At 41.7% G+C, this 22,887-nt stretch overlaps 1 protein-coding gene across 1 annotated transcript in view; it reads left to right on the top strand.

Annotated features, from left to right (window-relative positions):
* Positions 1 to 19,763, top strand: part of UTP6 (UTP6 small subunit processome component) — a 32,964-nt gene extending 13,201 nt beyond the window's left edge. Inside the window, exons 9-19 of the mRNA XM_081933238.1 lie at positions 4,272 to 4,353; positions 7,157 to 7,238; positions 9,126 to 9,310; positions 10,848 to 10,927; positions 13,492 to 13,569; positions 13,701 to 13,880; positions 15,884 to 15,964; positions 17,149 to 17,258; positions 17,366 to 17,432; positions 18,197 to 18,269; positions 18,972 to 19,763. Coding sequence (XP_081789364.1) covers positions 4,272 to 4,353; positions 7,157 to 7,238; positions 9,126 to 9,310; positions 10,848 to 10,927; positions 13,492 to 13,569; positions 13,701 to 13,880; positions 15,884 to 15,964; positions 17,149 to 17,258; positions 17,366 to 17,432; positions 18,197 to 18,269; positions 18,972 to 19,129 — 1,176 coding nt within the window. The 3' untranslated portion in view covers positions 19,130 to 19,763. The remainder of the gene's footprint in view (positions 1 to 4,271; positions 4,354 to 7,156; positions 7,239 to 9,125; positions 9,311 to 10,847; positions 10,928 to 13,491; positions 13,570 to 13,700; positions 13,881 to 15,883; positions 15,965 to 17,148; positions 17,259 to 17,365; positions 17,433 to 18,196; positions 18,270 to 18,971) is intronic.
* The last annotated feature ends 3,124 nt before the right edge of the window (positions 19,764 to 22,887 follow it).

The following is a 22,887-nucleotide window of genomic DNA, read 5'->3' as shown; positions in this document are numbered from 1 at the left end:
AAAGTGGGGTGGGGAATCCTCCCTTTCCTCCTCTCAGCGATCTTTTGGGAAGGGAAAAGTGGGGTGGGGAATCCTCCCTTTCCTCCTCTCAGCGATCTTTTGGGAAGGGAAAAGTGGGGTGGGGAATCCTCCCATTCCTCCTCTCAGCGATCTTTTGGGAAGGGAAAAGTGGGGTGGGGAATCCTCCCTTTCCTCCTCTCAGCGATCTTTTGGGAAGGGAAAAGTGGGGTGGGGAATCCTCCCTTTCCTCCTCTCAGCGATCATTTGGGAAGGGAAAAGTGGGGTGGGGAATCCTCCCATTCCTCCTCTCAGCGATCTTTTGGGAAGGGAAAAGTGGGGTGGGGAATCCTCCCTTTCCTCCTCTCAGCGATCTGAGGATTCCCCACCCCACTTTTCCCTTCCCAAATGATCGCTGAGAGGAGGAAAGGGAGGATTCCCCACCCCACTTTTCCCTTCCCAAAAGATCGCTGAGAGGAGGAAAGGGAAGGGAAAAGTGGGGTGGGGAATCCTCCCTTTCCTCCTCTCAGTGATCTTTTGGGAAGGGAAAAGTGGGGTGGGGAATCCTCCCTTTCCTCCTCTCAGCGATCTGAGGATTCCCCACCCCACTTTTCCCTTCCCAAATGATCGCTGAGAGGAGGAAAGGGAGGATTCCCCACCCCACTTTTCCCTTCCCAAAAGATCGCTGAGAGGAGGAAAGGGAAGGGAAAAGTGGGGTGGGGAATCCTCCCATTCCTCCTCTCAGCGATCTTTTGGGAAGGGAAAAGTGGGGTGGGGAATCCTCCCTTTCCCCCTCTCAGCGATCTGAGGATTCCCCACCCCACTTTTCCCTTCCCAAAAGATGGCTGAGAGGAGGAATGGGAGGATTCCCCACCCCACTTTTCCCTTCCCAAAAGATCGCTGAGAGGAGGAATGGGAGGATTCCCCACCCCACTTTTCCCTTCCCAAAAGATCGCTGAGAGGTGGAAAGGGAAGGGAAAAGTGGGGTGGGGAATCCTCCCATTCCTCCTCTCAGCGATCATTTGGGAAGGGAAAAGTGGGGTGGGGAATCCTCAGATCGCTGAGAGGAGGAAAGGGAGGATTCCCCACCCCACTTTTCCCTTCCCAAAAGATCGCTGAGAGGTGGAAAGGGAAGGGAAAAGTGGGGTGGGGAATCCTCCCTTTCCTCCTCTCAGCGATCTTTTGGGAAGGGAAAAGTGGGGTGGGGAATCCTCCCTTTCCTCCTCTCAGCGATCTTTTGGGAAGGGAAAAGTGGGGTGGGGAATCCTCCCATTCCTCCTCTCAGCGATCTTTTGGGAAGGGAAAAGTGGGGTGGGGAATCCTCCCTTTCCTCCTCTCAGCGATCTTTTGGGAAGGGAAAAGTGGGGTGGGGAATCCTCCCTTTCCTCCTCTCAGCGATCATTTGGGAAGGGAAAAGTGGGGTGGGGAATCCTCCCATTCCTCCTCTCAGCGATCTTTTGGGAAGGGAAAAGTGGGGTGGGGAATCCTCCCTTTCCTCCTCTCAGCGATCTGAGGATTCCCCACCCCACTTTTCCCTTCCCAAATGATCGCTGAGAGGAGGAAAGGGAGGATTCCCCACCCCACTTTTCCCTTCCCAAAAGATCGCTGAGAGGTGGAAAGGGAAGGGAAAAGTGGGGTGGGGAATCCTCCCTTTCCTCCTGTCAGCGATCTTTTGCTAAGGGAGGCTTCTCAAAATGGGAAGCCCATCTCTTTGCACCCTTCAATCCGTCTCTCTCTCCCTCTGACCTCCCCCAATGGCTCAGCTTGAAAAACTGGGGGGAACAGAGGAAAAGGAGGAGGAAGGAAAGGGGGGAGAGAAACGGGGGGGGGGAAGAGAGAGAGAGAAAGAGTGACACACCAAGGGGGGAAGTTGGGGGACTTCCCTCTAAATACTGACGCCCTCTGCTTTTGGGGGGAAAGGAGAGGAGGGTCCTTGGTGATTTGTGAACCTCTACCCCCTATTCACCCTATCCCAGTTAAGCCAGCTGGGTTTGGGACCCAGCCTTTCTAACTTCATTTGGGATCTTCTAACATCCCACTCCCACCCGGTCACACGGCCAGCAAGCCACTCCCACCCGGTCACATGGCTGGCAAGCCACTCCCACCTGCTCACATGGCAGGCAAGCCACTCCCACAAAGCAGGCCACACCCACAGAGTAGGTTCCAAAAAAATTTGAAACCCACCACTGGCACCTGGGCTTCAAAGCAGATTGCCTGACTAAGAAGAAACTCTCCCACATTCTTCTCTTGCCCAATGTTGATGTCCTTCCATTGCTAAATCAGGAATGTGAAAACACAGTAGATAAACAGTGGAAGGACTTTTATCCGTAGGCAGTGGTTGTTATCAAAGGTGGGGTGCAAATGATATCACAAAATTTCATTGCTTCCATTTGCACGTCTAGAGATCATAAGGTGTATAAACATGTACCAGGTGTTGTTGTTTTTTTAAATCTCTTTTAGATCCTTCTTTCATTGAATTAAAACCGATTCCAATTGAAAGATTTTGTAGCAGGTTAACAGTACGGCCTTTCCAATGCCTAAGCACCAAAAACCAATGAGAAAAAAATGTTTTACATTGTTTGTAAAAGATGTGTGGGTCTGATCCTTAGCAAGGGCTGGAGTTTTGTGATAGGCCTTTGTTTTTAAAGCCTTTTTTCTACCCTTCAGTTGCTTTTTGAAAGCAGCTGCACCAGAAAGGTAAAACCATGACTTAAAATTAGATGTGGTAATGCTGTTGTTGGGCTACGTTAGAGATATTGTTTAAAGAAGAGATACTCATTTTTCTTAACAATGGCCCCCAATCAATTGCAATTGATTTCTCATGGAAACACTGTAATCTCCCCCTAATTCCAGGCATGGTTTTTTGGAGGTACATATGGCAATGCTAATTAATATCAGGGAAAGAAGAATATGATGCCTTGATCTGAATCTCACTGAAAGATGGGATTGATTAGGAGCTACTTGAATATTAGAGTTCAAGATTCTGTACCACCATTTGCTTTTTATTAAGAAGGATAGATCAAGTTTGACAGAGTATGATAGAAAGATCAGAATGCCACAAGGCTTTCTACTAAAGAAGAAAGCCTTTTGTGGATTATGACGCATGGTTTAATTCTGCCAAATCACCTTTATTTAAAAAAAGACAAAGGAAAGAAAATGGCTGTGCCAATTTTCAACATATGTAATCAGTTTGGAATATTCTCTTCAGTTCTGAGCTCAGTTAATTGTTTTGTATGATGGTCTTCCCGACAGATAGATAGATAGATGATAGATAGATAGATGATAGATAGATAGATGATAGATAGGTAGATAGATAGATAGATAGATAGATAGATAGTTGATAGATAGATAGATGATAGATAGATAGATAGATAGATAGATAGATAGATAGATAGATGATAGATAGATAGATAGATAGATGATAGATAGATAGATAGATAGATAGATAGATGATAGATAGATAGATAGATAGATGATAGATAGATAGATAGATAGATAGATGATAGATAGATAGATGATAGATAGGTAGATAGGTAGATAGATAGATAGATAGATAGATAGATAGATAGTTGATAGATAGATAGATGATAGATAGATAGATAGATAGATGATAGATAGATAGATAGATAGATGATAGATAGATAGATAGATGATAGATAGATAGATAGATGATAGATAGATAGATAGATAGATAGATAGATAGATAGATAGATGATAGATGATAGATAGATAAAGTTATATTTTCCACAGCAGAGAACGTTCAGTATGAAAAATAACTACTCAGAAGCCACAGCTGGTACAGAAAGCAATGGCTGGCCTGCTGATACATAAGAGCAATTCCTCCCAATTCCACTGCAGGCATTGTCACTGGGGTTATTGGCATCATCTAGAATGTTGGGTTTGACCTTTAGAGAACCCTAAATGGCTTGGCCTTGAGGTCCATTGCTTTCTCCAGTAGAACTGGTCTGTGTATATGCTCATCCTAGATGGGAGCGTTGGGATTCCCATGACCCAAGAACTTGAGGTTAGTGGGGGCCTGGGATAGTGCTTCTCACTTGTGTTCCCCCCCACCTCCCCCCACTTCTCCCAGCAACCATTCTGGCCTCATTCCAGAAGATAGCTGAGGGTTTTTGAAATCCGAAGTTGTCTTACATTTGTGGGTTACCTGTAGGATGATTGTGTTCATGTTTGCAGATAATGCTGTAAAGGTTTCTCTGGAAAAATCCAAGAAAAAAATGTTAATCATAAAAGAGCCGTTTTCTCTTGATTTGTAGGGTGAGTTCAGTTTTTCTGAGGACATCCTTAATGGTGAACTGGCTAGAATTGTCTACCGAAATGCAGTTGAAAAAATCAAAGGTAACCTATTACTCTTTAACTTGTAATCATACCCACTTGTACGTTGTGTTGTTGTTCTTTTACTTTTCAAAATGAGTATAGTTCATCTCAATTTTTTTAAATATTTGGTCACTTCAAGTCATTTTTGACTCCTGGCAACTTCCTGGATTGGTCCCTGCAGTTTCCTTAGTAAGATTTCAAAAGTGGTTTGCCATTGCCTTCTCCCTAGGGCTGAGAGAGAGTGACTGGCCCAAGATCACCCAGCTGGTTTCCTGTCTAAGGCGGGATTGGAACTCAGTCTCCCAGTTTTTAACCCGGTGTCTTAACCACTACACCAAACAGCTCAATGGTACCTTCTTGATCCATTGAAATCTGGTCACTCAGAATGGTTGGTTAGACAAATTAGCTAGTCTATGAGTCCTAAAAATGCAGAAATTATTTATTTATTTATTTATTTATTTATTTATTTGAACTTGTTAGTCGCCCCCTCTCCCTACAGGGACTCGGGGCGACGTACAAAAGCAACAAGCAAGACAGTATCATATAGAGGAGGTAAAAATAAATAAATAAATTACAGTGCTTAGAAAAAGTTAAAACCCCAATAAAGTAAAAATTTAAAAACTAAAATTAACAGTTAAAAATGACCAAGGGGTGGAGAAGCTGTAGAGTTATGCCAGGCCGGCTAGTCGAAACAGGTGGGTCTTCAATTTCATACGGAAGGAGCGGAGGTCATTTGTTGTCCTAATGTCTGGGGGGAGGTCATTCCAAAGGGTAGGGCCCACCACAGAGAAGGCCCTACTCCTGGGCACCGCCCTCTGACACTCTCTGGAGGACGGCACCCGGAGGAGTCCCTCTCTGTGTGAGCGAATGGGTCGCAGGGATGTATGGGGCAGGACACGATCCCGCAGATAACTAGGCCCTGTGCCATGGAGCGCTTTGAAGATGGTAACTAATACCTTGAAGCGCACCCGGTAGGCCACAGGAAGCCAGTGCAGCTCGCGCAGGAGAGGTGTTATATGGGAGAACCTCGATCTCCCCATAATGTATAAGTGAGCAAATACAGGTAGTCTTCGACTTGCAGCAGTTCATTTAGTGACTGTTACAAGTTACAAACATCACTGGGGAAAAAAGTGACTTATGACCATTTTTCACACTTACGTCTGTTGCAGCATCCCCACGGTCATATGATTACAATTCAGACCCTTGGCAACAGACTCATATTTATGACGATGCCAGTGTCCCAGGGTCAAGTGAACACCTTTTACGACCTTCTGGCAAGCAAAGGCAATGGGGAAGCCAGATTCACTTAACAACTGGATTGCTAACTTAACCACTGCAGTGATTCACTTAACAACTGAGTCAAGAAAAGCCATAAAATGGGGCAAAGCTCATTTAACATCTGTCTCACGTAGCAACAGACATTTTGGGCTGAATTGTGGTCATAACTCGAGGACTACCTGTATTTTCTTCAAGCACTGGGGAGATACCTTTTCTCTACGCAATATTCATTTAGGGTAAAAATGCTCTTTCTTCCTTTTGTGGGTTTAGGGTAGACATGCTTCAATTTTTAAAAAACGTTGATGTTCTTGGGGCCAATAAGCATATCTGGAATTTTAAGCGTGTGTCTTTGGTTGGTTAACAAAGTGGCTAATGCTGATGAGACTTGGAGACAGGTAATTGGCTAAGAAAATGAATAGGAGGAAAAGTCAGAGTCTGAGAATAATAACCTGCATATTTTTTTAAAATATATTTTTATTATTTTTACATTTAAAACAATGCAATACCGCGGAGTCAGAGTGACCATACATTCACATTATGTACAGCTAGTTTCAACCATTAACTATTAGCCTACTTAATACATTGTCTATCCTTCTGTCCAATCACAATATATACATTTGTTCCAGTCTTGTCATCTTGTCTTATACCAATCATAAAATCTATTCCATACTTCAAAATATTCTGATTCCCCTTTATTTTTAAGTTCAAGAGTGAGCCTATCTGCTTCTGCACAGGCCAACACTTTTCTGATTATGTCTAGCTCTGATGGTGTATTTTCGTTTTTCCAATACTGTGCATAGGTTATGCGCGCTGCAGAATAACCTGCATATTTGATGTCACAAATTGCAACAGAATATTCATTTCAAAGAAAATCTAGTTACTAACACTTGATTTGCATATAAGTAAGAGAAAAACACGAATGTACCCGGGCAAAATGTAGACAGCAAACATACCCTAGATCCGTGATGGCGAACCTATGGCACGCATGCCACAGGTGGCATGCGGGGCCCTCTCTGCAGGCACATGAGCCGTCGCCCAGCTCAGCTCCTCCGTGCATGCATGCGCATCTTCCACCAGCCAGCTGATTTTGGGGTCTCTGCTGCACATGTGTGAGACGTGCACATATGCACGGGGGGAGCGCAAAGGGGTGCGGTGTCCCCCCCTGCACCCGGTTTTTGGTCCCAGGAGGCTTCATGGAGGCTGCTAGGCCCAAATGGGCCACAGGGGGGGGGGCGCATGTGCAGGGGATGGGGTGCATTGCATTATGGGCGTGGGCAGGCACGTGTACGCTGTCACACGCGTGCTTTTAGCACGCGAGGACAAAAAGGTTCGCCATCATTGCCCTAGATAAAAATCACAGGGCCTGAATATTTTCTTGGCAGTACGGCACAGGGAGTATATTTTGCAACATGCCAGCAACCCCATTTATGTTAAATGGGGCCAGGAGCCTGGGAATACCCAAGGAGGGAGGGCTTCAATTAGGGGAGCTGCAATTCTGATTATGATGCTTAGAGAGCCCTGATTAATCTATCCTCCTTCATTATAGGGGCAGAATTTGCACTATCGCTTTTGTCAATTGCAAAACGTTTTGATTTTACACAAGATCTTCAGAAAGAAATTCTTGAAAAGTAAGTTCTGGGTGCGGTTTGCACCCTCTTACCATTCAGCAGCCATTATTCTATCATGTGTTAGTCAATTCTACATGTTTAAGATTTAAAATTATTTCACCATATTCCAGAAGTCAGGATTAGATTAATTGCATAAACCTGGTCTCATTTTTGGTTCGGCTGTAGCAAAAACAAATCCTGTTTCTCTTCAACTATGATGCTCCAGTGCAAAAATGCAAGTGTTGTTATTATCTTGGCTCTGCTTTTAATTTATAAGATTTTAATATGTGTTTAGAAAGTAAAATTATTGAGTCCTTGGCAGTGGTTTACATTTGGGCAGATTTTCATTTCTTAGGCTGTAGCCATTTTTTAAATTCCCTTTTTCCCTGAAAAACTCAGCTTTGAGAACTGCAGCATCAGCCTTGCTCCCTTCTAGGGGAAAACAGGTTAAAAGTGACTGTGCTTTGAAATATTCTATTACCAGTCATGGTTCTCAGTTGTTTTTAACTATACCTTTGATATTCTGGTGAATATATGTTGATATTGATTATTGTGAATGTTTTCTAATGCAGCTTTTTAAATATCAGCTGCTTTCCAATCCTTGGAAAGGAAGACAGGTTTAGCATACCGTAAGAAAGGAAAATGTCTTCAAGTCTAGGCATTTATTAGCACAGCCTTCCTTTTAAACAGGTATCTAACAGCCGATGTAATTTGTTTTATTTATTTTTGTACATACTACATATATACTGCCCATCTTGCTATCCAAAATGGACAGCATCTGCCATTTATATCCACAAACAGCAGACTCTTCAGGCCATGATCAACGGTGTGAAAATATTTATTTGCCCATTTAATTGTCTGGATTTGCCTTATGTACCTGTGTGAATTAAGTGAATTAAAATAAAAATAATAGTAAGAAACAACTTAATTTAGGAGCTGCTGTTCAGAAAAGAGCATGTCTCTCTCTTCAAACCCCCCCCCCCATTTTTATCTATTTGTATTTATTTTTGTTGGCATCCTGACATTCACCTGGTAGCTCAATGTGCCCTAGCTTACTTTGCTTATTCTTACAACAGTATGATGGTGAGATTTGTTGGGCTGAGACAGAAAGTAGATAAAATTATCAAATATGTTCTGTGGTCAGATGGGCCTCCCGAATCTTTTCATTCTGGGTCCATCATCTTAGCTGTGAGTACAATTGAGTATAAACAACTGATAAGCCTAAATCTGTTTGGATTTGTGGTATGAATCTCCCTTGCACTAAAAAAAATGTCCTTGATCTTCATAACTATGTTGTGTCTACAGAGGCTTTGGTTAGGAGATAACCGTTTTTTTAATACTTGTGTACAAATTCCTTTTAGGCTTCTAGCATGGGAAAAGAAAATGTGCTCTCTAACCCATTTCTTGCTGTGCCAAGTTTCCCGTTTTCTAGGATGGGTGGGCAGCTATGGCCCCTTTACGACCAGTGGATTTCAACTCCCAGAATTCCTGAGCCAGCCATCAATCCTCAGAGTTGAAGTCCACAGGTCATAAAGGGGCCATAGCGGCCCACCACCCCTGTTCTAGGAGATATGTGCGTATTTAGCATGTCAATGGGACTGCTGCCGTCTGAAGGGATGTAATTCTAAGGTAGAACACAGAAGGAGGAACATGTCCTTCCCAGATCACTCCGCTCGGCTTGTGTAGAGCGCGTGGTAGTTTCCCTGTCTTCAGAATATCCAAAGTACTTCTAGCTGAAGGCCTTTTCCTGTTTCTGTGCACGCTGTGTGAGTTCTGTTAGCATAAGCAAAATGTTCCCGCTTATGGTTGCTTACCTTTTATGGAACAAAAGCACTCGCAATTATGCCAGAGCTTTCTAGGAAGGGAGTCGCTCACAGCTAATGCTGCATAATGCAACTTTTCTTTTAGCTTGCAGGCAACGTATGACAATGATCCTCTTGTGTGGGATTTCATGGCACGGCGGGAACTGGAGATGGAATCCCTGCCTCCTTCAGAACAACCGAAGTCGAAACAGTCCAAGGCTTTAGAGGTTGCCCACAAAGAAGAACGGTGTTGCGTTGTATTTGAGGAGGCAATCAAACACCTTCCCACTGGTTAGACTCCCCCCCCGCTAGATATTAAAACTTGTTTGTTTCTCCTCTTTCTCTACCCCTCCCTCCCCAGCCCCCCCCCAAATTTTTTATAACTGAGTTTCTGGCTTCATTCTGAAGCTATGGACTTGAGAACAGCAAATGTAGGTAGTCCTCGACTTACAACAGTTCATTTAGTGACCGTTCAAAGTGACAGCGGCACTAAAAAGTGACTTATGACCATTTTTCACACTTACGACCATTGCCGCATTCTCATGGTCACGTGATTTACATTCGGGCCCTTGGCAACTGACTCCCATCTATGACGGTTGCAGTGTCCTGGAGTCATGGGATCCCCTTTTTGTAGCCTTCTGACAAGCAAAGTCAACTGGGGAAGCTAGATTCCCTTAGCAACCGTTTTACTAACTTAGCAACTGCAGCGATGCACTTAACAACTACGGCAAGGAAGGACATACCGTGTAGTGGGGCAAAACTCACTTAAGAACTGTCTCACTTAGCATTAGTCGTTTTGGGCTCAGTTGTGGTTGTAAGTCGAGGGCTACCTGTAGTGCAAAATGATGTCAGCTCCCCTTCACTGTCTGTTTGGGAACTAAGCTGGAATTTCAGCAGATGTTAATACCTGTGAGCACTTACCTAAGAAGGATGGTGGATAAGCACTTTCCATCTTTGTGTGTCCACAAACTCTGTTTCTCTGGGTCCCCCACTGTGAGTCCTTTGAGGTAGTCCAGGGAAGAAGCACAAACTATGAATACAAACACCAGCTTTATTGTAAGGCTTAGGTAACAGATTCCTGCATGTCTGAAAACATCTCTCCTCTCCCTTAATTGTTATTTTTCAGAAAACTAGGGAGCGTCCTTTCCTAAATACTTTCTACACCTCTTTTTCTCCTATGGCAGGGGTGTCCAAACCTGGGAACTTTAAGACTTGTGGACTTCAACTCCCAGAATTCCCCAGCCAGCCATGCTGGCTGGGGAATTCTGGGAGTTGAAGTCCACAAGTCTTAAAGTTCCCAAGTTTGGACACCCCTGTCCTATGGGCTACTTTTTGCAGACTGGCTCTTCCTGTCATTAAGCCTGCAAGTGGCTTTATTTCAATTTTGTACCTATAGAGCCTCTCTAGCAAAGGCCTTTTTTTCTTCCTAAAGTCCACGCATTCAAATCTTCTAGTACTCGTTTCTAATGTACTCTTGCAGTGAAATGAGAAGGAACATGAGGAGGATATGGCAGTTTGCGCCCTTAACAGTTCCCTTGTCATACTTTGGTACTTGTCTCTGTAAGTCAATTGCATGCGGTTTCTACAAGGAAGCCCAGTGGGCTTTGTATGCTGACTTATGAGGAAGATGCAGAGCGCCATAGCACCCCCTTGAGGCTTAATGTGGCAATGCCACATCTGCTGAAGGAGGAAAAGAGACTTATGATGAATTAGCAGAACTGATGGCGGACTTGAAACAGATTATTCAAAAGTTAGACTCTGCTTCGTAAATGCAAGTATATTTGACTTTTGTTTTCAGAAGAAATAACAAGTATTTTGAATTCCACAGAGGAAATGTGGAAGTGTTATGTCACTTTTACCTTGGAGAGATGTAATCGGAAGACCAACAGTGAAGAATTAAGGCAAAAGGTAAATGCTTTGCCTTTGGATTACTACAGGTTTCTTCTGTTACTGGTGCTGCTATTTCCCCTGGAGGGATTTCACTGGGAAGTCCCTCAGTTGCCAGCCTGAAAAAGCTTTTATAAAATTGATTTATTAAATAGAATATTAAGGCTTGATTAGGAGAGACAGACTTCAGTGAAGTAAATAATGATTTGAAATGTGTGTGGTTTCGATTTGTATAGTTTGCCTGTGTTTATCTGTTCTTACGATTTTAGTGAGGCATGGTCAGAATTGCCATCCAATGTCTATACCAGCGATGGCGAACCTTTTTTGGCTCGCGTGCCACAAGTGGGGGGAGCGTGGGGGGTTGTGTGCGGGCGTGCCACACCCATAATGCAACGCGCCCCCCCCAGTGTGCATGCACGCACAACGCGTGAACCCCCCCCCCCCATTTTTACATGCTTTTTTCGCCCTCCCCAGGCTCCAGAGGCTTTATAGGAGCCTGGGGAGGGAGAAAAGAGCCTCCCCCGCCCCCCCGGAGGCCCTCCGGAGGCTTCAGGGACCGTCCGGAGGCTTCCCTGAAGCCTTCCGAGTGCTCAAAAGGGTCCTCCAAGCAAACCGGAAGTGACTTCCGGTTTGCTCGGAGGGTGGTTTTAAGCGTTCTGAAGGCTTCAGGGAAGCCTCTGGATGGTCCCTGAAGCCTCCGGAGGACCTCGGGGGGGGGGAGGCTCTTTTCGCCCTCCCCAGGCTCCTATAAAGCCTCTGGAGCCTGGGGAGGGCGAAAAATGGTTTTTAAAAAGGTGAACTTAGCTGGCCAGTGCGCGCATGCGCGCTGGCCAGCTGACACGGCAGCGCCTCGCGTGCCCTGACAAATGGCTCTGCATGCCATTTGTGGCACGCGTGCCATAGGTTCGCCATCACTGGTCTATACAATATGCCTACACAGGCATATTCTGACCTACCTTCCCTATTCTGATGACTCAGTAATATAGTACTTCACTTAAACAAAGAGACACCTAGCCTCATCTTGAGAGCTTATCTGGTTGGCTCCTAATTTCTAAGGTTGGACTGCAAAATGGCTATTTTGCTCTAAAATCAAAAGCAAGTAAAATTTTCGATATATGCCTTTAATGACGAATGGCTAGTTGGTGGGGTTTTTTTTTTAAAGGAAGCTTTTGTGAAGAATCTTGTGATATACAGTAATATTTATTATAATTAAGCTAAGCTAATGAGAGACGGTTTGGTAGTGGTTAAGGCAGCCGGTTAGAATGTGGGAGACTGAGTTCAAATCCTGCCTTAGCCATGAAAGCCAGCTGAGTGACTTTGAGCTAGTCACTCACTCTCAGCCCAATCAGCCTCAGGGGGTTGTTGTTATGGGGAAAACAAGAGGAGGAAGGAACATTAGGTATGTTTGCCACCTTATTTGTAAAAATAAATGGTACAAATGAAACAAATAATATTTATGCCTATTCATTACAACATTTTACAAGTGCTGGGAACTTTAAAAAATGATGCAAGGATATTAAAGTAGACTTGGATTCTCCTGTTTTTAGTTCAACTTGTGATGCAATCATAGATGTAACATCTAAGTATTCAGTTGTTGGCTGCTTTGCAGAAAGGCTGAACAATCTTTTCAGCCCTGAGGGCCACATTTAATAATACATACTGTAGTTGGCTATTAACCTGGCCATAGATTCATGCCCAGTACTGCACCTCCACTTCTCAAGTTCAAGGGAGTATGGAGTAGTGAGGAAGAGAATTTGCATTGAGAAGACACAGCAGAGGGCTGCAGAAGAGCAACTGAAAGATTGTGGGCTACGTAGCTCCTGTGGCAAAATCTTACAATGGTATGCTCTACAGCAGGGGTGTCAAACTTGATTTCATTGAGGGCCATATCAGGGTTGTGTTTGTCGTTGGGGGGCCGGGTGGGCGTGGCCAGCTCGACATCACCCATGGTGGGGGGCGCCTTTGGGGGGCTGAGCGCTCTGCCAGTGAAAACGGGCTCCTGGGCTCTCTTTTTAGCTGCAATGGCCTCCTGAAACCCTCTGCCAGCAAAAACGGTGCTCGAGAGGGCTGCCCATGGGGGCCGTCTGTTTTTTGCTGGCACTGAGGGCTGGTCCTTCACTGTTTCCAGGGTGACCCTGCGGGCCAGATTTAAGCACCGCGCACGCCAGATCCAGCCTTGAGTTTGACACCCCTACTCTACAGCGTTTGAGCAGCAGCCAGATAAGCCAGTTTTCAGGATCTCCAAATTTTCATCCTTTCGGTTTTTCCCTTCTCTACCCATCAAATCAGTTCAAGATTCATTGTTCCCTAAAGAGACTGATTTGATCAGCCTGGTGGGGGGAAGATTTTTTTCTCCTTAATTTTTAAAACCTTTTGTTGGTATTTGTCCAGTTCTTGAAATTCTCTCAAACCCGCCATTTTTTACTTTGGTGCCATAAATAATATCATTTTGACTACAAAATGATTGGTTCCGGAAAATTTAGCCATGAGTACTCAGCATCATGACTTCAAAAGCTCTGTGATATTTTATGAAGACTCATTTGTACTGCAGTAAAAGTGTTTTTATTCTGTCCATCTTGTTTCAGAGACTGGAAAGGGTACAGAGTGTTTTCAGCCGAGCTCATGAATCACAATTGCTGCCAGCTTCCCTCTATAAACAGTGGGTAAGGAAGGATGTGGTCCTTGCCCTTGAAAAGCTCCTACTCACATAAACCGGAAAGGGTGGGTTTGGAGCTTAGAAATCCATTCCTGGAAGCAACCCTTCGGTGCTTATTTTGGTGTGGCGTCTTTTCAGATTCAGCTCCTGCTGGAACTCAGTCATGAAGACAAGGCCAGAGAGGTGGCTGTGGCAGCCACAAACCGTTTCAGCCAATTGGTGGATATGTGGGAAATGAGGCTGCAGTTGCTGCTGAAACTGAAGAGCAGTGAAGTGGCTGCTTGTGCCCAGGAGGCTTTCAAAGTGGTTAAAGCGAAGGTAGGAGCTCTCTTCTGCCCTTGAGTTGTAGGAAGGAATACTTGGAGCCTGGGAGTCCTTGCTCACAAATGAAAGTCATCTGAAACTAGCCATAACAGTAACATTTATTGAGTCATTTATTGAGCAAAGTTTACCAAATATACAACACCAAAGTCAAATCAATTGGGTGAGATTACCATCATAGCAAGGAGTCTTATTAATAAAAGTGCAGCACAAGTTACTAAAATAAATGTAGTAATAAACTCTGCAATTCTAAAATACTACAAGTAAAAATGCATGCAAATAGTCCTCACTTATTGACTGCCTCATTTAGTGATTGTTCAAAGATATGGTAGTTGGGGGGAAAAAAATATTTTCAACTAGTCCACACATCTTTGGTATCCTGCTGTCATGTGATTGTCATTCATGCACTCTCCAACTGGCTTCCAACCCAAAAAATTAATGGAGAATGTGGAAGTGAAATTGCAAGTGGTGCTCATGTGATAGCTCACTTAATGACCTGTGCGATTTGCATAAAGACCAAATATGAAGTAAGGTCATAAGCCATCGTGGTCATATAATTTCCTGTGCTTGGTGATAGAGTTGGCACTCCCAATTGTGGTCAGTAAACAAGGACTGTCTGTATTGTCTCAAATGAAGTAACTAGCACATTTGCAGAATCTGCTTGGTGATCTGAAATGCTCTCTCCATTCATAAGATTAACTTTTGACAGTGGCATTGCCAAAAAGTCACATTTTACCACCTTCTAAGGAAAGATGCATTGGTGGTGCTCCTGGTAGAGGTCAATGAAAGAGCTTTTTTCATTGGCTTCTTGCACCTAATAGTGGGCTGTCCCACTGTCCCTAGTGGCCTGTATGAGTACCTGCTTTCATCAAGGCCATGGCGTTCCATTGTGGCAACACCTTCCAGTACTATTCCAATTGCATTCCCCACACCTCTTATCTTTTAAAGATCCCAGAGAGAAACCATGGAAATAAGCTAATAACACAGCTCATTTTCTGAGTTCCCCTTTTGTTCCTTTGAAAGCTTTTTGCATAGCCTGTGTAATGGAGGACTTCACTTATTTGGTCTGGTCCTTTTTAATAGGATAGGCTCCTTAATTTCATCACTATATTTTCTGCTAGACTACAGGTAGCCCTCAGTTTACAACAATTCATTTTATGACCTTCCAAAGTTACAGCGGCACTGAAAAATGTGACTTATGCCTGTTTTCCATGCTTACAACCATTGCAACATCTCCATGGTCACATGATCAAAATTTAGATGCTTGGCAACTCATATTTATGACTGTTGCAGTGTCCTAGAGTGACATTAGAACTACCACTGACTTCCGTTCCTTCCGTCAAAAATTAAAGACTCACCTGTTTCGATTAGCTGGCCTGGCACATTCTTAGTTTTTACCTCCCGGTGGATATATTTTAATGGGTAATTTTGGGTAATATTTTAACTCCTGGGTTATTAGAGCTTTTAATATACTATATTTATTATTCTATATACAGTCTTGCAACCTCCTCCACCTACGTATTTAATTATTTAACTGTTTTATGTATGTATTTTATAACGCATTTTAGTGACTGTACACCGCCCCGAGTCCCTTTCGGGAGAGGGGGCGGTCTATAAATACGAATAATAAATAAATAAATAAATAAATGTTTTTTGTGACCTTCTGACAAGCAAAGTCAATGGGAAAGCCAGATTCACTTAACAACTGTATTACTAACTTACCAGCTGCAATGATTCACTTAACAACTGTGGCAAGGAAAGTTGTATAATGGGTCAAAACTCATTTAATAAATGTTTCACTTGGCAACATAGATTTTGGGCTTAATTGTAGTCATAATTTAAGGACTACCTATACTTCAGGAATTTTGGTGCCTTTTAATTTGCCTGCCACTAAATTTGCCAGCCATTCTCCAGTCTCACATTATTACAGGTATTTTATACAACTCATATCCAATATTTTCTTCTCCTGTTTTTTTAAAAATTATTATTCCTCCTTGTAGGACACCTTGCCACTTTGGACTTTATGGCTAGAATGGAGTGAAGGTGCAAGCAGCAAAGCAGAGACTGAAGCCCTCTATCAGGTATCATATTTCCCATTAAAAATGAATCATACTGTGAGATTAATTTGGGAGAGTAAGAATGGTTCCATCATTATTTCAAAAATTAATTTTAGAACTAATGATGTCCTGTGCATTAAAAATGAATATATTGCAGGATATAAAACTATCATATAAAATCATCTGTAGTCAAAGAGGCTGTTGTAATGCTGAAAACATTTTGCTGAAAATATATACAGCTGTGGTGGTGCAGTGGTTAGAATGCAGTACTGCAGGCTGCTTCTTCTGATTGCCGGCTGCCTGCAATTTGGCAGATCCAATCTCACTGGGCTCAAGGTTGACTCAGCCTTTCATTTCATCCTTCTGAGGTCGGTAAAATGAGGGCCTTGTTTGTTGGGGGAAATATGCTCATTCTGTAAACCACTTGTAAAGCACTGTGAAGCGGTATATAAGTTTAAGTGCTATTGCTATAAGATCTTAAATGGTATCCTGAAATGGAGTAACATAAACATATTGAAGCACAGTTTTTATTTACATATGAATTGTTTCAGAAATATTGGTTGTCTTAAGTTAACAAGGGTAATTAGGACCAGAATTTCTATTGCTAAGCAACACAATGGTAAAGCACAATGTTACATGACCATGCACTTAATGATTCAGTTCCATCATTTCCGGTCACTGTTGTTAAATGAATCCCAAGCCATTGTTTAAGTGCGGTGTCTCGTGATTGCCGCTTGGGACCTGCTGGCTTCCCCATTGATTTTGCTTGTTGGAAACTGGTAATGAAAGTTGCAAATGGCAATCACTTGACCATGAAATGCTGCAACATTCTAATTGCCATCTGATTGTCAAGAACCTGGATCTCAATCATATGACCGCAAGAATCTGAGACAGCTGCAGCTACGAGGACCTACCCTACGTTCCCCTCATTTTGCACCATTATAACTTCAAAAGGTCACTGAATGAGTGGTTGTTAAGCAAGGGCTGTTTGTAGAGTCTCCAGAGTAGGTTTACTAAACTGAATGAATAGGAGATTGCCAGCCTATGTATATCTTTTACCCAAGTCAATAGATCCAATTTGGTGTGGGTAATTATCACAAGGAACAAAGTAACCAATATTCTTGACTTCAGCTTCAAAGTCCACTGTGGATGCTTAAAAGGTTTGTATCATTTAATGGACTTCAAAATCATTTATATTTAACCGGCAGAGATCTTTCCTTGCCACACTTCCTGCTGACTCCATAGCCCTGAAAGAAAAGTACCTTGAATGGGCTCATAGGACCGGTGGCTATAAGAAAGCAAAGCAAGTCTTCACCAGGTTAGGACATTTCCTTTTGAAAGCATTATTCAATCACTCTTTTTTATACTACTCCACCCCCATTTGTTATTACAATCAAGTGCCTTACCCCATTACTTCTCTCTTAGGCTGCAGGAATGCCGCCCATTTTCACTCCAGTTTTTCAAAAAAATGATTCAGATCGAAAAAGAACAAGTAAGTAAAGAAGTATTATAAACGAGTGCAGGGATCTGTTTCTTGGTTGTGTTAGTCATTATGAAATATATTATTTTCTCAGGTACCATGTGTTTCAATTTATGTATGGTTGCATTTTTATTTTAAATTTGTTTACCACCTCATCTCACGAGATGGGTAGCTAAACAAATCAAATGAATGAATAACAGTGATATTTGTGTAAAATTTACCAATTTGATAGCACGAATGAATGAATGATGTGCAATATTTGCAGAAGTATTTACTAATGTGAGGTTTCTAATGGAATTGGTATTTTTTTTATTCTGTAAAGCATGCTCTGCTAGGACTGGGCCACAGTAAAATACTTGAGCTGATTTTAAAAGCCACCTGGAAATAGTAATCCTTAATGTTACAGGCAGATTACTGGTACATGCCCAGTTTTTTGAAAATCCATCGTTGTAGAGGTGGGTTGCTCCCGGTTCAACCTGGTTCAACTGAACTGGTAGTGGCGGCGGGAGGCTCCCCCATCCACCCAGACACTTCTGCGCATGCGAACCAAGCAGTAGTAAACCGGTTAGCAACCCACAATTGGCCTGGATTGTTTGCATGCAAACTGCTCCAGGAAAGTGGGAAGGAATGCCCCAAAAAGATTTATGTATCAAGGCTGCTTAAAGTTTCAAAAGATGATTGAGATTGCATGACAAATGTATTTTATTCCAGTCATTTTATCGTTAAGTTCAGCATGTGTTAAGTTCAGCATGGTAACTACCCACCATTTTTTAAAGGAATCCAGTAAAATATTTAATATCCGAGAATATTATGAACGTGCCTTGAGAGAATTTGGTGCTACAGAACCCGGTAAGAATTTTTACTTGTTGGTTTCTAAGACTATTCTCAGTTGTCTTTCTGTTATAACTGTGGCAATCACCTAATTCTTTCTGCTAAAAGATACCAAGTCTCCCAATGAACCAAGCAGAGCTTATTGTGGCATTTGCTGATTTTCCTTTCTGTCTGTCTTGGAATTCTACAGAATACTGTGTAGTTGAAACATTCCATCATTTTTTTTATTCTATTCAAAACATTAAAATACAATAAAAGGAAAAATACAAAAGCAAAGCAAAACAAGACTACATAAAAATGTGCATGAAAAACTCCAATACATATACATAAGTTGCCCCCCCCCCCCGTTGAATATTGATATATTTCAGAGATAACTCCTCCCCCTTTGTGAAACAGACACACCATTTATAAATGTCTACAATTTACAACACACTTGGCCTGACATCTATCTACTATATGGAAACATAGTTAACAGATAAAAAAGCAGCCAAATTTCAAAACCCTCTGTTAACTGTCCCTTATTGTAATTCATATGCTTCTGATCAACCATAAGTCACCAGTCATTATCTCTGATCCATCCAGGATCATTCTACAGAATACAGTGTAGTTGCAACATTCCAATCAAATACATAGGTAATGTGTTTTTCGCCCTGGGGAATCGCCTCTTTTGTAGCATTTTCTTTATTATAGTTGTAACTATGATTTTTTTTTAAATTGAAGATCTTTGGCTGGATTATATCAAAGAAGAGCTGAATCATTCTCAAGGCAAACCAGAGAATTGTGGCAGTATTCACTGGAGAGCTATGAAAATATTGCAGGGAGAACAAGTGGAAACATTTATTTCAAAGTATACATTACTGCAAGCTGGGCACCTGTGAGAAATTATTTTTTATTCTAATGGCAAATTATCCTGTTTGCTAATCTAACAACTGTGGAAACTCTTGGCTTTTAGTTGAGTCAAGTGTATAATAAATGTTCCCTGGATAAATTACTTGCTCCTAAATAATTGCCTAACATCCATATTCTCTCCACACTACTGGAGTTAACAGAAATGTAAGTTTTAGATTTTAATTAAAATACATATAAATATACTTTCAAGGAAAGTGGAAGAACAAACTTAATTTTGAGTTTATTTTGCTACTGTTTTGTGATAGGACCTGTTTATATTTTATATTATTGTGATAGAACTGGATTTCATTCTGGCTAGTGAATAGAAATTAGTTGTCTGCCAAACAAATGTAAATAATCACATATAGATTGTTCCAGGAACATGTAGTTTTGGGTGGTTTGTGTGGAAAGCAAAACATGCATACTTGGTCCAGATGCAAACTGAAATATAGTTGTTTTAGACAAAAGTATTTTGGTGCATTTCAGGAGGAAGATAGAACAACAAAAAGCCTTACTGAAGTTAGGCTAATTTGTATCAAGTTAGACACATTTTTTTTAAAAAACCCAATGCATATTCATTATGTACAGATTCAAAATAAAAATCTGAATATTTCAAGTGTAAAAGTGTGGTCATCATTTCTTCTTCTAGGTTGGACATTTCAGCCATACAACAATCTGAAACTTCCAAAACAAACAGCAAAGCCTTATAGAAAATGAATATAAAGGTTCTGGAAAGGTCTTCCATGGTTGCCAGGCTTAACTATTATTAAGACTGAAGGAAAGTCTCAAAGGCATGCAAGGGGATCTGTGAAAGATACTGCAAAAGAAAATGGAGAAAAATTGCCTAAGCAAGAGTAGCTATCTGTAGAAAATATTTAGTAAGAAGATGCTATAAAGCAGGGGTGTCAAAATCGCAGCCCACGGGCCAGATGCATCATGTGCTGGCTTTGCCCCCGCCCAGTTTAGCAAAAGGGAAAAAAGTCCTGATGTGTCATGTGATGCCACCGTGATGCCATGGGTTTGACACCCCTGCTATAAAGGATGACTAAAAAGTGGGTCTAAATTTTTCTCCTGAACTCTCAGAAGTTCTTTTAAATATTCAGAATCTACCTAGAATTAAAAGAGATCATCATCTGAACGCAGTCCAATTGCTGTGACTAAGATCTGGAGTGAATTTAGTAGATAGTAACCTGGAAGAAATACGGAAAGTGGTAATCAGTTAAAGTCACCCATTTAAACATCCATTTCATATAATGTGAACACTCAGATATTCCTTCTGGCTGACATTAATAATGTGAAATTTGAGAGATGTCTTCTTCCAACTGATAACATAAAGAACATGCTGGTTCCAGTGTTTTCTTTTTCTTTACAACCGAATCAAAATGATTTAAGCACTTTAAAAAAATCAATGAACAATCTTTACAAGTTGTTGTCCTCAGGCAATTAGTGAATGATCAGTACTAGAAAACCCATGCCCCATTGCATCCTTGTTTCAGAGGTATTTCCTTATCCAAACACAAACAGAATGACACAAGAGTAGACAAAAAAGCAATGGGAGCCAGTGTGACTTCCTCTCTGAATTTCTTTGTTGGGAATCAGACAGGGGGCATTTTTTCTTGGGAAACTATTAATGGAAAATGGAGATCAAGTGATCCACAGCAGCAATGCAGCAACAGTCAGTAGGACTGAAACAGTCATAGCTTCCCTAAATTTCATTCTCTTAGGAGTCATGGGTCTCATATTTTGGACACATTCTGTAAATTAGCCCATTTGAAGTACAAAAATCACTTCCTCGTGATGCACTGTTTCATCCAGTTAAAGGTCATGACAAGAGCTTGAGTAGTATGTAGATCAGGGTGTCAAACTCATGTTGTCATGTGACATATCAGGACTTTCCCCTTTGCTAAACCGGGCTGGGGCGGAGCCAGCACATGATGCATCTGGCCTGCGGGCCGCAAGTTTGACACCCTTGATTTAGATTATCAAACCTACAGTGTTTTATTTAACTGGATTCACACGTCACAAAGCAAGAATCAAATCCATTGTGGCTTAATCCAGTTTGTAATTTAGTGACTGAGTTCATACTTTGGCTAAGCTTGAAGTCTAAAACCCCACAAAATAACTAATTTGTGAAATAACACCAAAAATCACCTTTTACTGTAGCATGATGGATGAATTCAAGTTAAATATAACCCCTTTTATGCATTTGAAAGAGCTGCAGGTAGTTTCTTTCGGGATAGACTTATAGTAGCATATAACCTTGATCTGAGAAGTCAAATGACCCTTAGAAGCAGTTGGGCTTATACTCTGATATTTTGTGACCTGAATTATAAACTCTAGTTGACTGAAGTCATAAACAATCTAGTCAAAGATACCTATATATGAGAATATGCTTTATTGCTAAGAAATAAATACAATTCTTGCCTAAAATTTCTGAATCTCTTGATGTGCAGCTCCTTGAATTATTTTCCCACTCTTGATTTCTACCCCTGATCAATTATTTGTGATTATTTGAAATAAGTAATCAAGATTGTTAAACTGAGATGTTTGTTTGTGAGGTAAATGGCTATCAAAACGAGGATTTGGGCCAGGAAGCTCTGAAAACCTATTTTTTACATTGGGGGAAGACTTCAGAATGTTAACATCAGAAGCTTGTTTTCAATGTCAGGGTTCATCTTTGAAAAATGAACATTTCTGAGTATTAAATAATTTATTCAACATCGTGCCTCTGAACTCCAGATTGACTTTGGGCAGCTTACAATACAAGGAAATATACAAATAACTATTTGCATAAACAGCAAGCAAAAGATGAATGTGGTCCCCACATGAATCAAATATCAGGCACCCAGCAGAGATACAATTGTCCTAGCCTAGCACCCGAGAGTACATAAAAGGCCATTTTTGTTGTTGTCATATTTGAGGAAGCACAGCTGGCACCAGCTATTTTATTGGACATGTTTCATCTTCAAATCAAAGATCCCTGGATGGATCTTTATCTTATAGGTAACACCAAGGAATTGGGATTTTTATCAAAACTAACATTTTCTCTTTAGCCAAGGTATTCTCCCATAAGTAATGGAAAGATGGTGATGCATAAAATTAAGTTCAATTCACTTTCCTGCTTTTCTCCAACAGCACAAATCTGGCTTAGCTTTCACACACACACACATTCTCATAGCTTTCCAATATTGGCAATTTTAAAAGGCAGGTTTACAATGTTGGCATGATCAGCCATCGAAATTCAGGGGATGATAGAATTCCTTTGCCTGTATTCGTTGTTTAGAAGAGGGGGTTTCAATTAACAAAAGCCTTTCCTCCTGAAATCCTCTCAACCATTAAGTTTTTGAATGCATCCATAGACCACGATTGTTCTACTTTGGCAGATACAGAGACTTCAATGGCCAGAGTTGACCTCTCAGTCCACCTCAGCTGACAGGGTTGTGGGGGAAATAGGAGTAGGACCTACTACAGGTAGTCCTGGACTTACAACAGTTTGTTTACTGACTGTTCAAAGTTACAACAGCACTGAAAAAAATGACATGCCCATTTTTCACATGTACGACCAGTGCAGTATCCTTAAGGTCACATAATTTACATTCGGACAACCGATTCATATTTACAACGGTTGCAGCGTCCCAGGGTCCCGTGACCACCTTTTGCGCCCTTGACAAGCAAAGTCAGGATGGGAAGCCAGATTCACTGAACTACCTTGTTAAACCAATTTACACAACTGGCAGCCATTCCCTTA

Source organism: Natrix helvetica (genome assembly GCF_964273705.1).
Source record: "Natrix helvetica genome assembly, chromosome: 1".
NCBI classification, from domain to species: domain Eukaryota; kingdom Metazoa; phylum Chordata; class Lepidosauria; order Squamata; family Natricidae; genus Natrix; species Natrix helvetica.
This window is presented reverse-complemented; position numbering and strand designations above follow the sequence as displayed.